At 34.2% G+C, this 22,952-nt stretch overlaps 1 protein-coding gene across 2 annotated transcripts in view; it reads left to right on the forward strand.

Moving 5' to 3' along the window:
• The window catches only part of DYNC2H1 (dynein cytoplasmic 2 heavy chain 1), a 151,483-nt gene that overhangs the window by 22,997 nt on the left and 105,534 nt on the right, over positions 1 to 22,952 (forward strand). For both annotated transcript variants that reach the window (XM_087721147.1, XM_087721148.1), the window contains exons 22-43: positions 801 to 1,006; positions 1,594 to 1,749; positions 2,969 to 3,083; positions 3,551 to 3,721; positions 4,600 to 4,982; positions 5,193 to 5,325; positions 5,814 to 5,931; positions 6,821 to 6,933; positions 7,038 to 7,157; positions 8,564 to 8,714; positions 9,499 to 9,701; positions 10,938 to 11,120; positions 12,192 to 12,374; positions 13,179 to 13,402; positions 15,044 to 15,159; positions 15,556 to 15,755; positions 16,475 to 16,739; positions 17,612 to 17,819; positions 18,937 to 19,066; positions 19,779 to 19,934; positions 20,624 to 20,883; positions 21,731 to 21,977. In XM_087721147.1, the coding sequence (XP_087577273.1) occupies positions 801 to 1,006; positions 1,594 to 1,749; positions 2,969 to 3,083; positions 3,551 to 3,721; positions 4,600 to 4,982; positions 5,193 to 5,325; positions 5,814 to 5,931; positions 6,821 to 6,933; positions 7,038 to 7,157; positions 8,564 to 8,714; positions 9,499 to 9,701; positions 10,938 to 11,120; positions 12,192 to 12,374; positions 13,179 to 13,402; positions 15,044 to 15,159; positions 15,556 to 15,755; positions 16,475 to 16,739; positions 17,612 to 17,819; positions 18,937 to 19,066; positions 19,779 to 19,934; positions 20,624 to 20,883; positions 21,731 to 21,977 (4,041 nt within the window). The remainder of the gene's footprint in view (positions 1 to 800; positions 1,007 to 1,593; positions 1,750 to 2,968; positions 3,084 to 3,550; positions 3,722 to 4,599; positions 4,983 to 5,192; positions 5,326 to 5,813; positions 5,932 to 6,820; positions 6,934 to 7,037; positions 7,158 to 8,563; positions 8,715 to 9,498; positions 9,702 to 10,937; positions 11,121 to 12,191; positions 12,375 to 13,178; positions 13,403 to 15,043; positions 15,160 to 15,555; positions 15,756 to 16,474; positions 16,740 to 17,611; positions 17,820 to 18,936; positions 19,067 to 19,778; positions 19,935 to 20,623; positions 20,884 to 21,730; positions 21,978 to 22,952) is intronic.

Raw genomic sequence — 22,952 nt, forward strand, 5'->3', positions numbered from 1 at the left:
ATTCTGTAGAGGTGAGCCTATGGAGCTGACTATGGGTCTGAGTGGAACACTCAGTAAATTTTATTTAAAAAGGATTCTTGCTTTTGTTTATGTGTGAATGTATGCAGAAATAGCTTTAATTAGATTTCTCCCCACAAGTTAAACATGCATAGCTTTCAGGCTTAGAGGCTTAGTTTGGATATATACATGTATGTATTTAGGTATGTATGTGTATATAAATAAATCCATTCCATATGCGTGCATACACACATACACACAAATATGCATACATGTACGCATGCATAGACACACAACTTATGTCTGAGCCAAGAACAGCTATTTCGTCTTCAAAACTTGACATAAAATGCCCAGATTTCTAGTGGGTTGTTCTGAATTTTTGAATTTTTATAAAATTCTCCATTTAAACCTAGGATACAATGTGATAAGGAAAACATTTCATGAAAAATATATGAGATTCCAGCATGCACTTCCATATATATTTTGATTACTTCCAAAGCCAATATATGGTTGTTATTGGTACTTTTTCCCAGAATGTGGGATATGCTCGAATCTGTAAGTCTTCCACTTTGAAGTGGTAAAGCAAGATCTGGATTGTATCTTTAGTTTCAGGATTTCTTTAACTCTTTTTAAAGAAAGTATCAAACACCACGTTGCTAATTTGAAATTGTATTTGAGACTACAAATGAATAGTATGATATATTGATAAACTACCCTTAGAGCAATGTTAATCATTATTTTTATAGTATTCCTAATTAATAATAATCCTTTTGTTCCTGTTTTACTTACTCTTTGGATTTCAGGTCGAAGTGATGAAAAGCAATGTGAAAACCCGTGTTAATACTTACCTTCAGGAACTGGAAAAATTTAAAGCTCGGTGGGACCAGTTGAAACCTAGTGATGATGTCATTGAAACGGGACATCATGATGTGCTACAGAGAAGTGCGGAGATCATAAAGGAAAAGAAAATTGAGTTTGATGAACTTGAGGATGCAAAGCAAAAACTGGTGTATGCTTATTTTTGTATAAGTATGAACAAATATCAGCATATTAGGAATAGTTTTGTAAATACAATTTTTGAGAGCAATCAGAGCTCCAGAGTTTGGAGGCAGCTGGAATGATATTTATTTATTTTGTTACCATGTAAGCTGTATACAAAAAAATCAACTGTGGAAAATGCATATTTTCACTTATTTGATCTCTAGTTAGAAGAATCAGCATCAGGAATATTATTTTAAAATTGGGTAATACATAAGATATTACATTATTTTATTAATATTATTTTAGTTTCTAGCTTTTTCTATTATTCCTCAGATATTCCATGGTTATTCTTTAATGTCTATTAAAGTATCTATTGATAGGAAATAGCAGAAAGAAACATTTTCTTATATACAGTGGAAGATATATATTCCCACCGTTCCCATATTTCCAGGATGTTGCTGATTGATCTATATCACTATATCTTTTATTTTATTGCATTCAATTTATATACCTATATATTTAGACATATTTATTTGGCATACAATGTAACCCTTTTTTTGTATCCTGCCTTTATTATTTTTCTAAATAACTCATCGCTGTATTCTTTTCCTTCAGTAATGACTGTTGTCACTTTGAATTAGAAGAGCCTGATTTCTCTTTAGCCAATGAAGTACGCAGAGACATTGAATGCTGTGCTGAAGTTTGGTCACTGTATGAACAATTTTATGAAGGTTTTCAAGAAAAAGCCAATGAAGATTGGATTACATTTAGGTACATTTAAGATTACAGTTAGTCTTTGCTTTCTTATTTGACCACTTGTTCAGTTGCAGTTTGAAGTTGCAGCACTGCTGAACAAGTGATAACTGACAATTAGACTTCAGAGTTCCAGCCATTGCGCTACCACCAGTCATGCAATTGTGATTTGGGTGCTTGACAATAAGTTCACATTTACAACTTTGGAGCACCCTACAGTCACTTGATTGTCACTTGTGACCTTCCCTGCTTCCCTTTCCCACAAGCAAAGTCAAAGGGGAAGCTGGCATGGAAAGTCACTTGTCATTCTGGTAAGTCCCCTCTGGCGGTTTCCCCATGCTCTTGTGGTGTTACGCCATCCTTTACCATGGCCTCCCTACACTAGTGCTGTATCACCCCCTTCACACAGCATGTTGTGGCCTGTTGGCCGCTGGCCCCTCCAGCAGCCAAATCAGAGGAGGAGGAGGCGTGGAAGTCAGGGCCAACGTCAAGGCAAGAGCTCTGAGGGGGAAGAAGTAATGGAGCTGGCAAAGAGAGATAGAGGCGGAGCCTGGGCTATTGGTCAGCCCTCAGATGGAGAGTCAACAGCCCCCAGGTCTGGAGTGGCTGATGAGGAAAAGGAAGAACAGCTGGGTCCAGTGCCTGACACGTGGATGCCCAGAAGCAGAGGAGAGGAGAGCAGTGAAAATTCATGGACCGATCCTTGGGAAGGAAGAGCCATCGCTGCTAACGAAGCCCCGCCATAGCTCTGGGGATAAAAGGCAGGGGGCGGAGATGAATAGATGTGCAGACAACTATTCTTCTGGCTGGACAGTCTTGTTAGCCTAAGTTGAGAGAGAAACCTTTTGTCGGGGCTGCTGGCACTCCTAATAAGGGAATCTTTGAGTTCACTTCAGTGTTTGGGGAGCTGGGTCAGAACACAGCATTTCCCAATTTGCATACATCCTGCTCTGAGCCTCCCCCACTTCCCCGCAACCCCCTCATCACTCCATGCACTTTACTATGGACTCCCACCGCTTCCCATTTAATAATCCTTGCATCTTTGGGTTATGATGGCATCTGGGACTGCCGGGATTGTTGTCACTAAGCGATGCAGTCATATGGTGTTACATTTTGCAACTACATTATCTTAGCTTTAGTAATCCCAGTCCCAATTGCCATTGTACCTGAGGACTACCTGTATATAGTTCTTAATTATAATAACGGTTAAAGATCTTTTAATATATATTGCATACAGGAGTAAGACCTACTTATTTGAAGAATTCTTGTTGAACTGGCATGAAAAACTGAGAAAGATTGAAGAACACACAATAATGACTGTGAAGTTGCAAAAAGAGGTGGATCAGTACAAGGTAAAGTGATTGTGGGAGAGAAGACAAATAGGAAATATTGGAATGTTTAGAATATTTTGTTTATGCAGGATGGATTGCAAGTTCCTTTTTTCAGCAGTGTGTAACTTTGACTGGTTGCTGAAGAAATAGACATTGTGAAGACTTGCCTGTATCGTTAAGATCCAGTGGTAATTAAGTACGAGATCTTAACTTGGTATCTTGCTGTTTATGAAATAAATTTAAAACATTAAATTTTAAAATAATTTTTAGATTTACTTCATAAACAGAAAGATGCCAAGTTACAATGATGTGAAATAATATGAAATAATATTATTTTTTTAGATTTAAAGTCAGTGTGTAAGTATACGAATGCAGCTGATCCAAGTGTTTGTTACCCACAATTTTTTCATAATCGTTTGTTTAAGCATAAAATACATTCCTTGTTACAAAAGGAAAAATAACTGCTAATATATGCTCCTTTTTTACAGCTGACCCTTCCTGTATTGAAATATGTTAAGGGAGAACATTTGTCATCAGATCATTGGTTGGACCTCTTTCGTATTCTTGGTCTTCCTAGGGGTACCAGTCTAGGAACTCTGCTGTTTGGAGACCTCCTAAAAGTGGCAGATGTCATTGTGGAAAAAGCAGCAGAACTGAAGGTGAATTATCTTTTAATATGAAGAAAATGATTTGAAGAAATTTTGGGGACATATTTTTGGCTTCCACTTAAAGCAAAGAATGCCTGAAGTTATTATCTAAGTTATTATCTAAGTTTAATAAAAATAGTTACTAAATCAGTTCTTTCTGTAGTATTGATATATTGTTCATATGTAGTACAGAAATTCCATTACACTCTAGTAAGGTTCTTATACTGTACCTCCCTTGAAGACAGTAACCGTTACTAGTACATTGTATTATAGAAAATCCTCATATTTATTTGGGAACAGTCATCTGATAAAATAATTTGGCTAGTTAATATAGAAAGATTAATTATTCAAGATAATTTTGTTAGAGATTTTATTTTGTTACTGATTTTATATAGACTTTGGAAATATATCACAAATCTGTATACCATAGCAATATGTAAGGTTAGAGTGCAATACTGCAGGCTACTTCTGCTGCCTGCAATTAGGCAGTTCAAATCTCACAGGCTCAAGGTTGACTCAGCCTTCCATTCTTCCAAGGTGGGTAAAATGACCCAGATTGTTGGGGGCAATATGCTAACTCTGTAAACCACTGAGAGAGGGTTGTAAAGCACTGTAAAGCAGTATACAAATCTATACTATTGCTATTGCCTTACCATAATGTTTAGTTAAAAAATAAATATAGTGCTTTATAAATCAGTGTCCGACATTTCTTTGTTCTTTGGATTTACCTATAATGGTAGTTATATAATTAGCTTAAATAAATGTTAATTTAGATAGATGATTTTACATTTATGGAGTTGTTTTGATTTGCTTTTCCTTTCCTCCCTTTCCCCTTTCTTTTCTTTGTAGGTTTTTTTAAAAAATTAATACTAATTTATATTTGTTAACAGGATTTGAACAGCAGGGCTCATGGTGAGGTTACAATCAGAGAAGCCTTGCGGGAGCTTGAGCTTTGGGGCGTTGGAGCTGTCTTTACGTTAACAGATTATGAAGATAGCCAGAACCGGATGATCAAATTGATTAAAGATTGGAAAGACATAGTCAATCAAGTTGGAGACAATCGCTGCCTACTTCAGTCATTGAAAGACTCTCCATATTACAAAGGTTTCCAAGATAAAGTTTCTGTTTGGGAAAAGAAACTTGCTGACCTGGATGAATATCTACAGAATCTAAATCAAATTCAGAGGAAATGGGTATATCTGGAGCCCATTTTTGGCCGTGGAGCTTTGCCTAAAGAGCAAGCACGCTTCAACAGAGTAGATGAAGACTTTAGGTCGGTTGACTTTATATTCTATCTTTTAATCCAACTGCCTCTTAACAGTCCTCAGAGGAAAGTATAAGCATTGTATGTAAAATTTAAATCAATTTTTTGTATTTTCATACTTCAGGTCATAAGTAATAGTTTCAGTTGCTTATTTTTGGGTTATTAAAACTAAAGAACTCATAGCAGCATATATTCACACCATGTTGTTTCCTTTTAAAGATCAATAATGGCAGATATCAAACAAGACAATCGTGTAATTTCTTTGAATACTCGAGCAGGAATAAGGACCGCCTTAATTACTATCCTTGACCAGCTTCAGAGATGTCAAAAATCTTTAAATGAATTCCTGGAGGTAAACATTTCTGATCACTCCATTTAATTGTGAATTCAAATGATGAACACTAAAATTTTGTGCATCTCATTGAGAATATTAATAAACATTTGTGTTCATACATATGCAAACCCTCATGGGAGTGCAAACATAGCATTTTTCTGTGACATCTTAAAGTACCTGTGTCGTCATACTCATTCTGAAGTTGAAATGCTACACAAACCTAACATCTTTCAAGTTATGCTTTTTGATTCATATATTGCTGTCTTACTTTTTGTCTTCATTTTTCATTTCCAAAGTACTTTGACCACTAAATATTTAATATTTTTTAAAGAACAAGCAAGTGATAGAGAGATTTTTTGGGGTGGGTGGGTGGGTGTAAAAGTACAGATGCTAGTTCACACATATTCCTGATTTTATTTTTTGGAAAAGATGTTAGTTTAACTGGCTCAAAAATGATTACTGTGCTGTCTTGGAGTGGCCATCTGAATTTATTTATTTTTAAATAGGAAAAGCGTTCTGCATTCCCCAGATTTTATTTCATTGGAGATGATGATCTTCTGGAAATCTTGGGTCAGTCTACTAATCCATTAGTTATCCAATCTCATCTGAAGAAGTTGTTTGCCGGTAAGGATTTTCTCACAGTAGAACATGTGGCAGGTCTGAAGGCCTTAATTTGACGTCAAATAAACTTCCATTTTTAATACCATATTATAATCCAAGTTCATATTTGTGTAAAAAGAGATATAACTATATTAGAGATGTACATAGTACAAAAATAGGCATTGTCTTGAACCTAAAACAAACCATAAAATTACAAAATGTCTGATAAACTGTTGCAGGTTAGTATCTAAATAATAGAACAAAATTTGAATATTTAATAGAATATCAAAATTTTGATTTACAGGATAGGCAGGGCAATTACATCAGTCTCTCAATAATTATGCTTTTATTTCGTATGTGCTTATAGGTAAACACACTACAGCAACAATACAAATCACAGTGCAATACAATCAAGTAAATTATATAATAATCAAATGCTTGATTGTCATCATTCTTCAAACATGATAAATTCGTGTACTTTTAAACTTCAGGAGATAGGACTCTGGGCATTATTCCAAGGAAAATTTAATTGCAAAGAATAAGTGCTAATAAATAAATGTGTCCACATGCCTGTTCCTTATTGTTTGAATCAGCAGTATGGATCAGACTCCCATTATAACATCCCCCTTCCCATCCCTGATCTTCTCAGTATTTTCTCTATTTTTTTTTCCTAATTGCTGTAACTGATGTCTTTGGCTTATTTCCAGTCTCATCCTCACTTCAAACCTTTTCTGCCTAGAATAATTTAATTATCCAGATCAATTTTATTCTATGTATGAACTGGTTCTCAGCCATGGACCATTCAAAACCAGTTTTTTTCTGAACACAGAAGTTTTTACGCATTCCTATATTAATATAGGAATATTAAATTAATTAATGCTAATCAATGTTACACTTTTCCATTAATTAACAGGAATTCACAGTGTAAGCTTTGATGAAGATTTTAAAAATATTATTGCAATGAAATCTGTAGAAGGTGAAACCGTACCTTTCAAAAATAAAATTCTGCTATCCAATGATGTTGAGGTAAGAAATTAAGCTCCTCCTCTACCCCCACCCCAATTTCCCATTTGTCAAAATTAAGTATGTTAACATTGCTTATTGGGTTTTCTTCATATATTATTTGCTAGGTATGGCTGAACAAATTGTCTTTAGAGATGAAGGAGACATTAAAGAAACTATTGATTGACTGTGTTGCCACTGGGAAAAGATTGCAGGGTTCAATTGATCCATCACTCTTTCCTTCACAGGTAAGTTTGTTTTTTTCTATGCAAAAAAGGAGGGATTTTGAGTATATGGTGACATTTGCTTATTAATTTGCAGCTCAACTCTTCAGTAGAATTGAATTTGAATCTAAAATAAATAATAGTTTGAATATATCTATCCAATAATTGATCTGAAAAGAACTAAATTTGGTTTGCAATTTGGATTACATGCAATATCAGACAAAAGTGCTTGCTTTGCACATATCTCCATCCCTCAAGCCATCTGTATCCCTGCAATCTGCACTGAATCTTTGGGATATATGCTGAAGATTGTGGAAAAGAGTAGAATCTCTTCTACTGGCTGATAAACAACATTGCATGCAACTCTTTAATGATTAATAATATAATTAATGATATGATAAACTGTGTGACAATCTGTTACCTATTAGTATGGGCAATTTTTTTTGGATATACCATAGAATTAGACAAATTGCAAAAACTTTGGGATAGAAACTATACATTGACAATGGCAACTACATATAAGGAAAATCTGTATAAAATGTTTTATAGGTGGCACTTAACTCTGGCAAGGTTAGCAAAAATGTTTAAAAACATGTCTGTCAAACAAGAGCCGAGGTGGCGCAGTGGGTAGAGTGCAGTACTGCAGGCCACTTCAGCTGACTGCTAGATCAGCAGTTCAGCGGTTCAAATCTCACCGGCTCAGGGTTGACTCAGCCTTCCATCCTTCCGAGGTGGGTAAAATGAGGACCCGGATTGTTGTTGGGGGCAATATGCTGACTCTGTAAACTGCTTAGAGAGGGCTGAAAGCGGTATATAAAAATCTGCTATTGCTATTGCTATTGCTATTGGAAATATAATCAAATACTGGGCACGTATTTGGACGAAAGTGCATACGTGGTTAGAAAAAATGCTAAGGTAGCATATAGATATAAGCCAGAGCTATTTTTGTAAGGCATAATATCGGAAAAATATGATAAAGAAAAGGTATATTTAATTTTACATATATTGACAGCAGCAAAAATTGTTTTTGCACAATACTAGAAAAACAAAGAAACACATACAGAAGAAGATATAATCAAAAAATATTGGATGTGCACAAATGGATAGACTAACACTGAAGATAACAGAAAAAGAAGACACAATATTTTAGAATTTGGAACTTGTTTTATCAATGGTTGGATAATAGACGTAGAAACTAGGAACTGAAAAAGTATTATTATGTAAGCAAATTGACCCAGACAGTATGCTGTTCACTAAGCACTTATTGTATGTAAAGAGAAAATATATAAATGAACTATTTAAAAAGTTTCAGTAGGAGAGTATTGTGGATTTATGGATAAATGGGGTGGTATGATTTCTTTAAATAGCCAACATGGATGCTATTAAATGTTATAATCTATTCTTCTTTATGCATTCTGTTTTTCCAATAGATTTTATGTTTGGCTGAACAAATTCAATTCACAGAAGATGTTGAGTGTGCAGTCAAAGAATGTAATTTGCAACAGATAGAATTAGAATTAATGGCCAAGTTGGAACATTACACCAGTATAGATACTAATATAGAAGACTCGGGCAATGCAGGTATGGAAGAAGATATCTGGTATAATATTCTAAAATGATTTTGTATTCTTTATATAGACTCATCCTCACAATATAGTCACTTATATAGAATCATCCTCACAATATAGTCACTGTGTCCATTTGTGCTGTTTTTTGCATTTGTCGGTTTTGATTTCTTTGGTTTTTTTAAACTTTCTTTTGTATGCCACCAAACACTGCATTATCTGAATTGATATTGCAATTTGTTAATTTTTTCTCCATTTGACTAATGAGGAATTCACATATTATGTTAATCCACCATTTTGTTCACACCATGGTTTATTTACTGAGCTATAGTAGCCAGTTCCAAACATGACAAAACTGTAAAGCATAATTTATAAACTAAAGGGCAAAACCTTTCATGTTACATGACTAGAAAAATGGTAAAATAGTATTATCCTGGGTTTGGTTTGAATCTCCAATTCAGTTGAATTGAGTATTTCTCGTATCTTTATTTTTATTTATTCAGTTTCTTTTAATTAATTTATTTATTAATGATTCCTTCATTAATTCATTCAGTTTTTATCCTGTCCTTCTGTGCAAATTATAAGTACAAACTACGCTGCATAATAACTTTTAATTTTAAATTCTCACAAAACTACAGGTACTAGTTGTCTTTTATATCATTAGTTATTATTAAATATCAACATTTGTTGGTGTTACCATTTCCCCCTTATTACTTTCATTTCTAACTGTATGACCAAATTATAATGGATGAAACCATATAAATTGACCTTATTTTAAATTGTAATATTTTTTCCCCCAGAATCTGGAATCCTTGAGTTAAAGCTTAAAGCCCTGATTTTGGATGTTATTCATAACATTGATACTGTACAACAGCTTATTGCAGCTCAGGTCAATAGTACTGATGATTGGGCCTGGAAGAAGCAACTCAGATTTTATCTTAAGGATAAAAAATGTTACATTCAGATGGTGGATGCTGAACTTCAGTACACTTATGAATATCAGGTATTTTAAGTTTAGTGTAAATTATGTCTTATTCTTTCATTCCCATCCTCATATTACTTTCAACTAAATGTACAAAAGCAAGAAAGTTGTTTTAATTAGCATTAGTTTAAGATTGTAGTCTTATAATCAATTGTCTGAAGTAGGTGCATTAAGCTTTGCACAATTTATTTATAAGTAGACATGTAGCATTGTAGGTACTTTTTGACTTACAACAGTTCATTTGGTGACAATTCAAAGTTACAACGGTAAAGTTACAAAGTGACTTATGATGGTTTTCTACACATACAACCATTGCAGCATCCCCATGGTCACATGTTCAAAATTCAGTTGCTTGGCAACTGGGTCATATTTATGACGTTTGCAGAATCCCATCACCTTCTCCACGATTGGCGGAGACAGCAGTCAGATAGGGTTAACTCCGTCCAGAAACCAATAGGGCTTAGTCTACAGTTTATAAAACCATCCTCCGTGCAGCTGTTCCTCAGCTTTAGATTCAGCCAGTTTTGGACTGGACGTGTTGTTGAATTCTCTCTGACTTATCTGTTTTTTACCACTAATTGGACATTGCCAAAATTAACCTTTCACCCCCTGCCATCCTTAAAGACTTGCAGGCAGAGGAGAGTGCTCAAAATCGACTAGGGGCTTTGCCCCATGCCGTGGAGCCAGCCACACAGCTTTAAAAGCCTTTTCAAAACGTTGGAGACTTTTTTTCTTCTCTGCGAGTGTCGGAGTCTCCTGTGAAACAGCCGAGCAGCTCCGACGTTCTCAACATGCAATATGACAGAAAAAGGAAAATCCTTCCTGGATTTCAATTATTGAAACTTTTCTTGGCTGTGATAAACATATTTTTTTAAAAAATATGACTTTTGTTAAAATACAGTTCCCATCAATTTTCATTACAAATAAATAAATATAATTGATCAAGGTTCTAAGAATATTTTTTTATTGCTACAATGGATATTTTTAAACATTTTCTTCAATAATAGAGGCCTGGGTTAGAGATGAACTTTGGTTTACTGGAAGAAAACTGCAACCATCTGATTTTTAACACAATTCATAATTCTAATTGGAACTTCCTCATTCTCATGAAGTATCCATTAATAGGTTTCCTTCCACTGCAAATAGTAGACTTGAGGAAAAAAGGAGCAGAATTTACTTTTTGTGATAGTGTTAATTTGGACAACTAGGTTGAGTTAATAAATTTAACTGCATTTTTTTCTTTTCTTAAAATTTTAGGGAAATTCACCAAAGCTTGTTTATACACCATTAACTGACAAGTGTTACCTTACACTTACTCAAGCTATGAAGATGGGCCTTGGAGGAAATCCCTATGGCCCAGCTGGAACTGGCAAGACAGAATCTGTAAAGGCTCTAGGGGGATTACTTGGAAGACAAGTTTTGGTGTTTAATTGTGATGAGGTGAAGTAAAATATATCTACATGTTGTATGAAGATGGCTCATATGTCTTGTTGACTGACTGATTGATTGATTATATGTCATTAAGTTGTTTATGAAGATTCTCAATAATTCAGGTGCTGTCCAAAAGGTACTTTTTAAAAGGCAATTGGATTCTCTTTTCCCCCTTGAAAACGTTTTGCTTCTAATCCAATAAGCTTTTTTTTGCTTCAGAGCTTCAGTTGCCTTTTAAAAAAAGCATCTTTGGGTGCCATCAAGTTGTTGACTCCTAGCAACTTTACACCATTAGATTTTTTTCCTGGACAGCTAAGTTATATTATATATGTCTGAAATAGGATAAGTTGAATCTCATTGTGCTCAAGTGAGAACTGTGAGTTGATTTTTGTTCAACTTTATTTATCCCCATGGCTGTTATTCTGAGAAGTCTTCTCCAAAACCAAATGGCAAAAGCATCAATACTGTTCCTATCCTGCGTCTTCAAAGTCTGCTTATAACTTTGTTACCCATAATTTTTTGGATAACATGGATGACCAATTACATTTGCAAAATTAATGAATGATTGAGTGAATGAATGAATCTAATTTAAATTATAAATTGGGGTGGCTAAGGCTGAAATTGGGTACAATCAAGTACATTGAGATGACAGTAATGATGATTGTTCTCTTCAAATCCCTTTAAAGTTATAAGGCAGAAATTATATATATAATTTCTAAGCCCAGTAAAGGTATAGAATATATTTATCAAATTTATATTTATGCAGATTTTAGTACTTTTTCCACCACAATGTTTGTAACAGATGAAATCAGGAGTGTAGTATTTCTTTTTTAAAATGTCTTTCTTGTTTCCTTTGAAAATCTTTTTTAAAAAAAGATTTGAGACTTTATTGTTAACAGAAAAAGAAACCGCAAACCCAAACGTTTGCTCCCTGAAATGATCAAATCAGCCATGTTTCACCTCCCCCAAAGCATTGATACTTTTGTTACAAAGTTTAAAACTTCATTACACTTTTTTTTAGTTTGGAAAAGGAATATTATATATCATGTAGCTGAAGTAGCATTCCTTGCTTATTTTAAGGGCATTGACGTGAAATCAATGGGGCGTATATTTGTTGGTTTGGTGAAATGTGGAGCCTGGGGCTGTTTTGATGAGTTTAACCGTCTGGAAGAAGCAGTACTTTCTGCTGTATCTATGCAGATTCAGACAATTCAACATGCTTTGAAGAAACATCAACCTGTTTGTGAGTTACTTGGAAAAGAGGTACCAATCTTAAACTCTTGTACAATATTTACTTACTTACTTACTTAACTTACTTTTGCTGCAACCTCAGCAAATAGGAAACTTCAGAGTGAATGAATCAGAAATTCACCCCAAATAATTTATCTCAGCAAAAACCTGAGAGGGCAAAGTGTTGAACAGGTCCAAGAAGCAATCAAGCTCTAGTCAGACAGAGGAAACTGAACATAAGTATGGGATGTAATGTATGACTTTCAGAAACAGGTTGAATACCTTCTAAATTAGGGACATCCATAATAACTAATAAACATCTGTCTCAGTTTCATGTGTGAAGGAATTCATTTTATTTAAATCCTGTGCCTTAAAATAAAAAAAGTTGAACATTTTCAGATAAAATCACAATTCTATTTTCTATTCTATTTTCAGATAAAATCACAATTCCAAAAATTTTATTTGATTGGATTTTTAAAAATTAATTTTATGGAAATGCAAATTTGCAAGAATTGCATAGAGTAATTTAAGGGTTTTAAGTCGATTGCATTAGTCTCTTTAGGTCAAAACAGTTGTCCCTTAGAATTTGATTTGAGTTAGGAACTGATACATTACAAGACAAAGTCAAGAAATGACTAGATTGAAGTGCTCTTGTCATACTGGCAAAAGGTCAGTGAGAATGTATGGAACTATGTCAGCCATGTCTTTCAGATGCTTTTAATTTTATATAAAATATCCAGTATGCTTTGGTGTTTACATAGATTGTCAAGTTCCTATTTAATGGTTTATATAGGTTATTGAGTTTTTATTGAAGATATTTGCATATTTAAATATCAGGTAGAAATGGATCATAATTCTGGAATTTTTATCACCATGAATCCTGCTGGGAAAGGCTATGGAGGCAGACAGAAATTGCCTGACAATCTTAAACAGCTTTTTAGACCAGTTGCTATGACTCGTCCTGATAATGAGCTAATTGCAGAAGTGATATTATATTCAGAAGGCTTTAAAGATGCTAAACCTCTGGGAAGAAAACTGGTGGATATTTTCAATTTAGCACGGTAAGCGTTTGGGGATATATACATATATATATATATATATATTCATTTCCCTATCCCCAGGCATTTCTCCTCCTCTTTTTGTTCCTCCATCTTTGTCTTTGGGAAATAAGCATTTTGACTCTTTATTCTGTTTAGATGCTCTTCAGTATTACAGTAAAAGGACTTGGTTTTTCTTGAACATCATAAAATTTAGGTCCTATAATACACTAACATTTTTGGTATATTGTTTTGATATTATACAGCTAACAACATGACATTTGAACTAGATTCAACCAGTTCAGATGTCAGTCAAGAAAGTAGTTTGAGGATCTTTAGCTAGACAGTTTTAAGCCATTGTATCTGAGCGACTGAAAATTATTGATATAAAGAATCAGAAGATTTTATTATGAAAACATAAGCCATTATCATGATAACATAATATGCAAGATATATGTGTATTATGTAATTTATGGAAAATAATATTATCTAATGCTGTTTTACCAATAATGGAGAATATTTGTGGCTCAGGGTTGAAATGTGGGGTCTTTGGTGCTCTCTGAGCTTGCTTGTTTTCTTGCAGATGTTTCATTACCCTAACTAGGTAACATCATCAGTGCTAGTGCTGTTATATAATAGATTAAAATGTGATTGAAAATTTGTAATCAATGGGAACAGTAAAATATGTATAATATACTTTTAATATCTGTAAAAGGAGAAATACAGTGCTATTTTTCTCTGGCTGAAAGGCATTTGGAAATTCTATTTCAAATTAGATAGGCTTTATTAAATTGAAAATAGATTATAGATTCTAATCCTTATTTTCTTGTACTCTAAAACTTGGTTGAACAAAAAAAGAATGAATGATTTTAAAGTTGATGCCAAATGCTGTTGTTAAATCAGGTTGTTGATAAAAATGGTGAAAAAAATGAGGTTAATATCATCCCCACAAATGAAGAAAAACAACAATTATATTTCAAGTAAAATAAGTCTTAAGAAAGGGAATATGGTCTGGACAGGCTTCCCAATCTGAAATTTAACAAGTTATATTTAGTCAATCCTGAAAAGCCCTTCCTTGAATTCTTCTTCCATTAACTTTGATAGCATCAAGCTTTCAGCAAATAATCTATTCCTCTGAAATTTTTCATGACAAAGTAAAGATTTTAAATATGTCTCCTTATCCAAAGATCACAACATTGCTTTTTCATAACTTTAGTCACATTGAGGTCATAATACCAATATACGATTTATTTTATATAACAGTTTGTTAAACTAAGTACATTCCTCAACAGTTCAACAAAATGTCATTTTCACATAGTCCCTCATAATGCTAAATGCTAAAATGGCTAAGTGCTCAGCTGCTGTGTGCAATACACAAAAATAGGAAGTTCCATTATACCACCCATTTTCTTACCATTGTAATAATATAAATGGCTTATAGAATGTGAACCCTTATCTCAAAGACCTTGGTCTTTTTCTGCAGGGCTATGATAAAAAGGTGGCAGAGATGGATGAATGCTATTTTCTCATTCACCTTGTCTGTGAAAAGTTGTTAGCCTTCTTAACCAGTTTTCCCTCTCTTTCATGCATCAAAATATTCTTTTCCACAAGGACACACATTAATAGTAACAAGAAAAACATTAAAATTCATTTTTTTTCCACCAGAGAGCTCTTGACTCCTCAGCAGCACTATGATTGGGGCCTGCGAGCATTAAAGACTGTTCTGAGGGGATGTGGAAATCTTCTTCGACAGCTGAAAAAGAACGGAATTAAAAAGAAAGGTAAAGAACATTATTCTATGATTTCCCCCCCTAAGATTCGCAATCTGACCATGTTATTTTTATTTGCATAATAATATACTTATTAAAAGTTCAATGAATTGACAACAGTTTGATCCTGACTGGCTCAACTTTGACTCAGCCTTCCATCCTCTGAGGTTGGTAAAAAGAGGAGCCAGATTGTTGGGAACAATATGCCGACTCTGTAAAACCACTTAGAGAGGGCTGTAAAAGTACCATGAAGTGGTATATAAGTCTAAGTGCTATTGCTAAAACTTGCAGCATTAAAAGTCTGTTACTTGAAAGTTAAGCATTTCTGTGGGGTTTTTAAACTAGTTTGCTTATACTGCAGCTTTAAGCAAAAATAAATTGTATTATGTCTCTTTTGTTTCCACACAGTTAATGAAAGCCACATTGTGGTTCAAGCTTTGCGTCTTAATACCATGTCAAAGCTTACCTTTGCAGATTGTGCACGATTTGATGCACTGGTTAAAGATGTCTTTCCTGGAATTGACTTCAATGATGTAGATTATGCTGAGTTAAATAGTGCTTTGCAAAAAACCTTTGAGGAGGCCAATCTGGAAATCATATCTACCCAGGTAAACATTGAGTACTACAATAGACAACAGTAATTACATTAACCTCCATCTTTATATATGATCTGTGACTTCAACCTGTCTTTTAGGAAGTCAGTATCCATCCTCCCATCCAGTCAGTTTATTTGGCCACAAACCTTTGCTTAATGTACCTTACTATATCCTCTTAATTATTATGACACTTATGACTGCACATTTGAAGGCAAAGTCATACTTTTGAATGGTTATATATAGAATAAAAAACACATTTGAAAGTGATAGTTAGAATACCTTAAGCAGTAATTTCATATATTTTCTCAATGATCGCCATTACTTTTTGTAGAAATCTGCTCCTCCCATATATCTTGTCCCCAACCCTGCCTAACTTTCCCCATGCCTTTGGGTCTAGAGTAAAATCCCAATAAAATTTCCATTTTATGCTGATAATTGGCCTGCATGTCTGCCGGCCTGCATACCTGCCTGCCTGCCTGTCTGCCTGACTTCCTTCCATCCTTCCTTCCTTCCTTTCTTCCCACCCTCCCTCCCGCCCTCTCTCCCTTTCAGATTAGCATAGGAATTTATATGCTACCTAGAATCACTCCGTTGAGTTGGGCAGACATAGAAATCTATTTATTTATTAGATAAATCTTCTTTCATAATAAATGAAATTCAGAAAATAGTTTGGGACTGTGGCTAATGATGGAGGAATATAAACATCTATTATCTTTTTATTTTCGGTGAAGATAAAGAAGGCTTTGGAATTGTACGAGCAACTCCGTCAAAGAATGGGTGTGGTTATTGTAGGCCCAAGTGGTGCAGGCAAATCAACCCTTTGGCGGACATTAAGAGCAGCTCTTGGAAAGGTTGGCAAAGTAGTGAAGCAATATACCATGAATCCTAAAGCTATGCCCCGCCATCAGTTACTCGGTCATATTGATATGGACACAAGGGAGTGGTCAGATGGTGTGCTTACAAATAGTGCTCGGCAAGTAGTACGAGAACCTCCAGGTATTTTTCTTAAATTTGCAGATAGTAAATTTTATTTAAAAGGGACTCTTGCTTTTGTTTATGTGTGAATGTAAGCAGAAATAGCTTTAATTAGATTTTCCCCCACAAGTTAAACATACATAGCTTTCAGGCTTAGAGGCTTAGTTTGGATATAGATGATAGATAGATAGATGATAGATAGATAGATAGATAGATAGATAGATAGATAGATAGATAGATAGATAGAGATAGATAATAAATAGATGATATATAATAGATAATAGATAGATAGATAGATAGATAGATAGATAGATAATAAATAGATAATAGATAGATAATAGATGATAGATAGATAGATAGAGATAGATAATAAATAGATGATATATAATAGATAATAGATAGATAGATAGATAGATAGATAGATAGATAGATAGATAGATAGATAGATAGATATCACTAAAAATACCAAGCTAATTGTTGCAGGATATGCATACTTTCTGTCTTTATTATAATAACACATTTATTTTCACAAAGTTATCAGATTAAAACTCATAATACCGCTGTTTATTAAATTACATTATAGAAAAGCGATAAATCATCTCATTGTACTTGGTAAACAAAGTAAAGCCTAATGATCAATAAGAATTTATTCGAATTTATGTAGAACTTAAGTAGAACTTATTCTACTTATGTAGAATATAGCAATCTGATTCTATTTATATTTATTAAATGAGTTTCATTCATATAAATAAAAAAAAATATCCTTGTAAGAAACAGATTGTTCCTTTCTTAATCATATACATTCCATGAGAATAAAGAAAATTTGAATTCATTCTAAAAAACTGTTATAAATTTTAATAAACTTGAAATGTTTTATTATGTCCTGTAAACAGATGTTACTTCGTGGATAATCTGTGATGGTGACATAGATCCTGAATGGATTGAATCTCTGAATTCTGTCCTTGATGATAATCGACTACTTACTATGCCTAGTGGAGAAAGAATTCAGTTTGGTCCAAATGTTAACTTTCTTTTTGAAACTCATGACTTGAGCTGTGCTTCTCCTGCCACAATATCTCGAATGGGAATGATTTTCCTTAGGTAATTTAAAATAGTTTAACATAAAACTTCGTTACAATTACCATATTGTTGAAATTATTTATTTTTATTTTTTCTTTAAAATATTCATGCTTCAATCCATATAGATTCTAAACAGCATACAACAATTTGAAATATAACACAATCAACAGAACAATTAAAATATTAACAATTAATTGAATGTAACAATAGTACTTACATATTTTTTCCATAGTTCTTTATAGCACTTTCTGAACAGTTTACAATGTCTGCATATTGACCCCAACAATCTGACCCCTCATTTTACAGACCTTGGAAGGATGGAAGGTTGAGTCAACCTTGAGCTCCTGTCAGGATCAAACTCCAGGCTATGGGCAGAGTTTGTCTGCAAAACTGCATTCTAACTACTGTACCACCAGGGCTCAATATATTAAAGACTTTACCAACCGAGCTACCAGCCAAAAGAACATTTCCTACTTAGTTTACTTGCCCAAAGCAAGGTGTATTGGGAGCTGCCAAAGCTCTGAAAAATAAACTGTTTATTAAATGTTAAGTTTATTAAATGGGGCATCACTAGAAGGCCTATCAGCAGGTCCACATCTGCTGAATCACTTAACAACAGGTCCTTCTTAGATATTTGAAATATGTCAGCAGTAGAACCTTTAACTACCAATTTAAAGCCACTGAAATAGTGTCTATATATTTAAATATATTTAACTCAACATATCATGATATCTGAACAAATTGTAAAGACCATTTTATTATATTAGTCTATAGCTTTTTAAAATCCAAAATAAAGTATTGCCTGATAGTAGATTTCCAGGAAATAATATCTCAAAGTCTGTGGAAAAGGATACAGTAGGCAGAGAAGCCAGGGTAGAAGTGCTATGGATATTCTATTCATTTTTCATTTTACTTTGCTCATTTAGATAGTTTTACTTTTTGCTTATATTTTCTATTTATTTCTTGTTTATTTGTTTGCTGAGTGTGTTCTCTGGGAATAAGCTTTATTGAAATACATCCCAGTAGCCGCACATTTAATTTTGTTGTAATACTTATGAATGAGAGCTATTTACTACAAAATATTTATATTTCAATTGTTCAAAATGTGTTGCTTTAATTGAAGTATATCTCCTTCTAGCGATGAAGATACTGATCTTAATTCACTGATCAAATCCTGGTTGAGAAACCAACCTGAAGAATGCAGACACAATCTTAAAAACTGGATTGGAGATTATTTTGAGAAAGCTTTAAATTGGGTACTAAAGCAGGTGAGCTGTACATTTTCTGTCATTTGTATTAATATGTTCTAGTTGACTATTTTTTTCTGACTGAACTAGATTTCTTCCTCATTCACTCTTTGTTTTGTTTGCATCTTTGTAACAGTTTATCTGCATCTGCGAAATGCCACTTTATTAATGATGCTTTATTATCAGCAGGTGGCAGCAGGTAGCCACCTGGTCTGTGTTTGGAAACTAAGCAGGATTGGGTCTTGCTGAGGGAATAAATTACTTTATTCATACTTCAGTACCCAAATGCTTCAAAATGCGTTGAATTTGGTATTCAACGTGTTTTGAATCAAAAATCTTGTCCCGGCCCTTGTCATTCTCCCAGTAATTGACACACAAGGAAGAACCTGCTCACATTGGCTGCCTAATGACTCACTATTTCTTCTGGTCAAAATAGCAGGTCATGTGGTAAGTCACGTGGTTTTCTCGGTACACATTGGTTTTAGTATTTGCCAGGTATTTCGGAACGAATTACCAATGGGTACCGAGATACCAGTGAATAGCTCTTATGCATATATCAAAAGAAACATTTTAAAATAGCAGAAATAGTATAAATGTTGTTTAAGATCACTGTTAGAATAATTATTATCAGAATGATAATAAATAGTAAATATAGGTGTGTATTTTATTTCTGCTAAAAAGTCTCCATTAAAATTGTCCTATTGGAATACTTAGGGCATTTTGTATTTTACAGAACGACTATGTGATAGAAACAAGTTTGGTTGGAACTGTGATGAATGGGTTGTCCCATCTTCATGGATGCACTGAACGTGGACAGTTTATAATAAGCCTGATAAGAGGACTTGGGGGAAATCTCAATATGAAATCACGGCAAGAATTTACCAAAGAGGTAATTATTGGTACAACAGAGCAGATCATTAGCATTTTCATTCATTAGCTACAGAAAGGATCTTTTTTGTTAGAAATTGCATTAGCATTCAATTATAAAATATGTAACTGTCCAATCTAAATATCAAATTAAGTAGGGATTCTTTCAAAACTGTAATGGGAAAATGTGTTAATACATAGTACCGTATAACTTTTAGATGACAAATCAAGTTTCTCTGCCTGGTGACTTCAAGTAAGTTCAATTTTCTTTGTTATAATTCCCAATACTAATGAAGATGTCAGTGAAGATTTTCACATGCAGTTTGTACTGTAGATGTACCTTTTATCTTTTCAAATCCAGTATCAGCAAGACATTTTTTTGGGGGGGGAGGGGGATTTTTCATGAGATGAAAACTTATGATCTTTTTTGTGCTTAGGTTAAAAAAAATTTTTTTTTCTTTAAGCAGTGCATTTTATTTATTTTAATTAAAGACATAAATATGGGACATTACAGAAACTTTGGTCTGATGAGGCCACCAGCAGTGGAGAATCTAATAGTCAATTTTTTTTTGTTCTTCCTAGCATTGAACTTATACTATATACTCTGGATGTTATGCTTTATCTTTGCTTATTTGAAAAATAATTCACAAAATAGGGACACTTATTTGAAAAAAATATTTTAATTTTAGTCTTATGAAAATATGTGTTTAGGTTTTTTCCTGGGCCCGAGAATCCCCTCCAAACCCCAACAAACCAATGGATACCTTCTTTGATCCTGATAGTCAACAGCTAGTATCCTACCAACTGAAAAAGCCTGAAAACCTTACAGCAGATGATTTCAGCAATACTCAGACGCTTCCAGTAATTCAAACACCTGATATGCAAAGAGGATTAGATTATTTTAAGCCTTGGTTAGGGTTTGATAGCAAGCAACCATTTCTTCTTGTTGGACCTGAAGGATGTGGTAAAGGGTAAGAATTTATGTTTTCACATTATTTAAAATACTGTTGTGGTGCTGTTAAAAATTATACTGCTGGAAGTGTTCTTGGAAATTAAAGTTTTTGTCACGAGTATATTCTATAGCTTAAAATTACAGGATACTAGCCATGATATCCTGCCTTTCCTCTGGATGCATAAGTCTACATTCTATTTTACTTTTTCATATCAGATATGCTTATTCATTTTATGATATTGATCTCTACCAGTAATAAACTTTACCTAATTAATGTTATAGAATATATTGGAGCATGAGATTATGCCCAGCTCAAAGTCACAAAATAAAATCAGTAACTGTCTTGGATTTAAAACCAATAATATATCGGATGGCAAAGAAAAAAAGGATGGTATTTAATCTAGCAGTGAACTAATTGGATAATAGAAAAATTCCCAAAAGAACTTAAGTGAAAGCAATTAATTCAAGGCAATAAAGCAAAAGCAATAAAGCAAAGTGTAATACTAAGCAGCAACTATGTTTTAGAATCACAATTGTCTCTTTGTTTTGGGAATGATATAGAGTGAAACATACATAAATAAATAAATAAATACATACATACATACATACATACATACAGACAGACAGACAGACATGCATGCATACATACATACATACATACATACATCTGAATAATATACATTTCTAACAATTTTATTCCATTTCTTTTGGGGGAAGTACATGTTCCATTTTGTGTGTGTGTGGGGGGGGGAAAAGTACATGTTCATGAATACAAGATTTTATATCAGTTGCATAGAGTTCACAAGCCTAAGGCATACTTTATATAATTTCTGTAAATATTTTATTTTATTTTTTGATTTTTATAGAATGCTACTCCGTTATGCCTTTTCCCAGCTTCGATCTACTCAGATTGCTACAGTACATTGCAGTGCACAGACTACATCTCGGCATCTTCTGCAAAAATTAAGTCAGACATGTTTAGTAATTAGCACTAATATGGGACGAGTATATAGGCCAAAGGATTGTGAAAGGCTGGTTTTATATCTGAAAGATATAAATTTGCCTAAGCCAGACAAATGGGGAACAAGCACATTGGTGGCTTTCCTACAGCAGGTGAGTAGAATAATGTTCTTCATTTTTTTAATAGTTGTGTGGAATAGAACGGAATTCTGTATCTGTTAACATTTATATAAATCCCCCCCCAAAATTACAATGTTTCATCTTGCATTTTCTTTACCTTTAAAACACTGTGTCTTATTTTGCTGATAGCTTGTTCTTTGTTGAAGATAAGTTTTTTTAAACTTTTTAAAAATAAGTTTATTTAATTGTTCCCTCAGATATTTTTCATATTTCTGATATTAAATGTTAGGTTTATAATATGACAGAAAGCAGGGGTGGGTTGCTATGGGTTCGTCCTAATTCAGGAGAACCCATAGTGAACGTTATGGCCACTTCGGAGAACCTCCAAATCCCACCCCTAGCTAGCCCTGCCCACCCTGCCCCTCCCCTCCCAGGAGTCTCCACGCTGCTCATTTTGGATGCGAGGTAAGTGGAGGGCCCACACTGAGGCTTGGGGAGGGAGAAAAACAGGCCTCCCGGAAGCTCCAGAGATCCTCCGGAGTCTGGGGAAAGTGGTTATCGCCCTCCCAGAGGCTCGCTTAAAGTCTCCAGAGCATGGGGAAGGCACCCCCCCCCCGTGGTGCAGGAGACCGACTAGACCACACCCACCATGGCCACACCCACCCAGCAATCAGGAAGAGAACCTGTTCTTGAAATTTTTGAAGCCCACCCCGATAAGAAGTATATAGATAGTCTTTGAGTTACCACCACAATTGGGACCAGAGCCTCTGTTACTAAGGGATGTAGTTATTCAGTGAGTAATGCCTGATTTTATGGATTTCTGCTATAGTCATTAAATGAATCATCACAATAATAAAATGAACCATGTGGTTGTTAAGCAAAGCTGGCTTCTCCCAATGACTTTGCTTGCTGGAAGCCCCCTGCAACCATTGTCAATACATGTTGGTTGCCAAGTGTCTGAATTTTGATCACATAACTACAGAGACATGACAACAGTTGTAGGTATGA

The sequence above is a fragment of the Thamnophis sirtalis genome, unplaced genomic scaffold, assembly GCF_051295495.1.
Source record: "Thamnophis sirtalis isolate CommonGarterSnake01/CBP01778 unplaced genomic scaffold, rThaSir2_p1.2 scaffold_8, whole genome shotgun sequence".
Taxonomy (NCBI): Eukaryota; Metazoa; Chordata; class Lepidosauria; order Squamata; family Natricidae; genus Thamnophis; species Thamnophis sirtalis.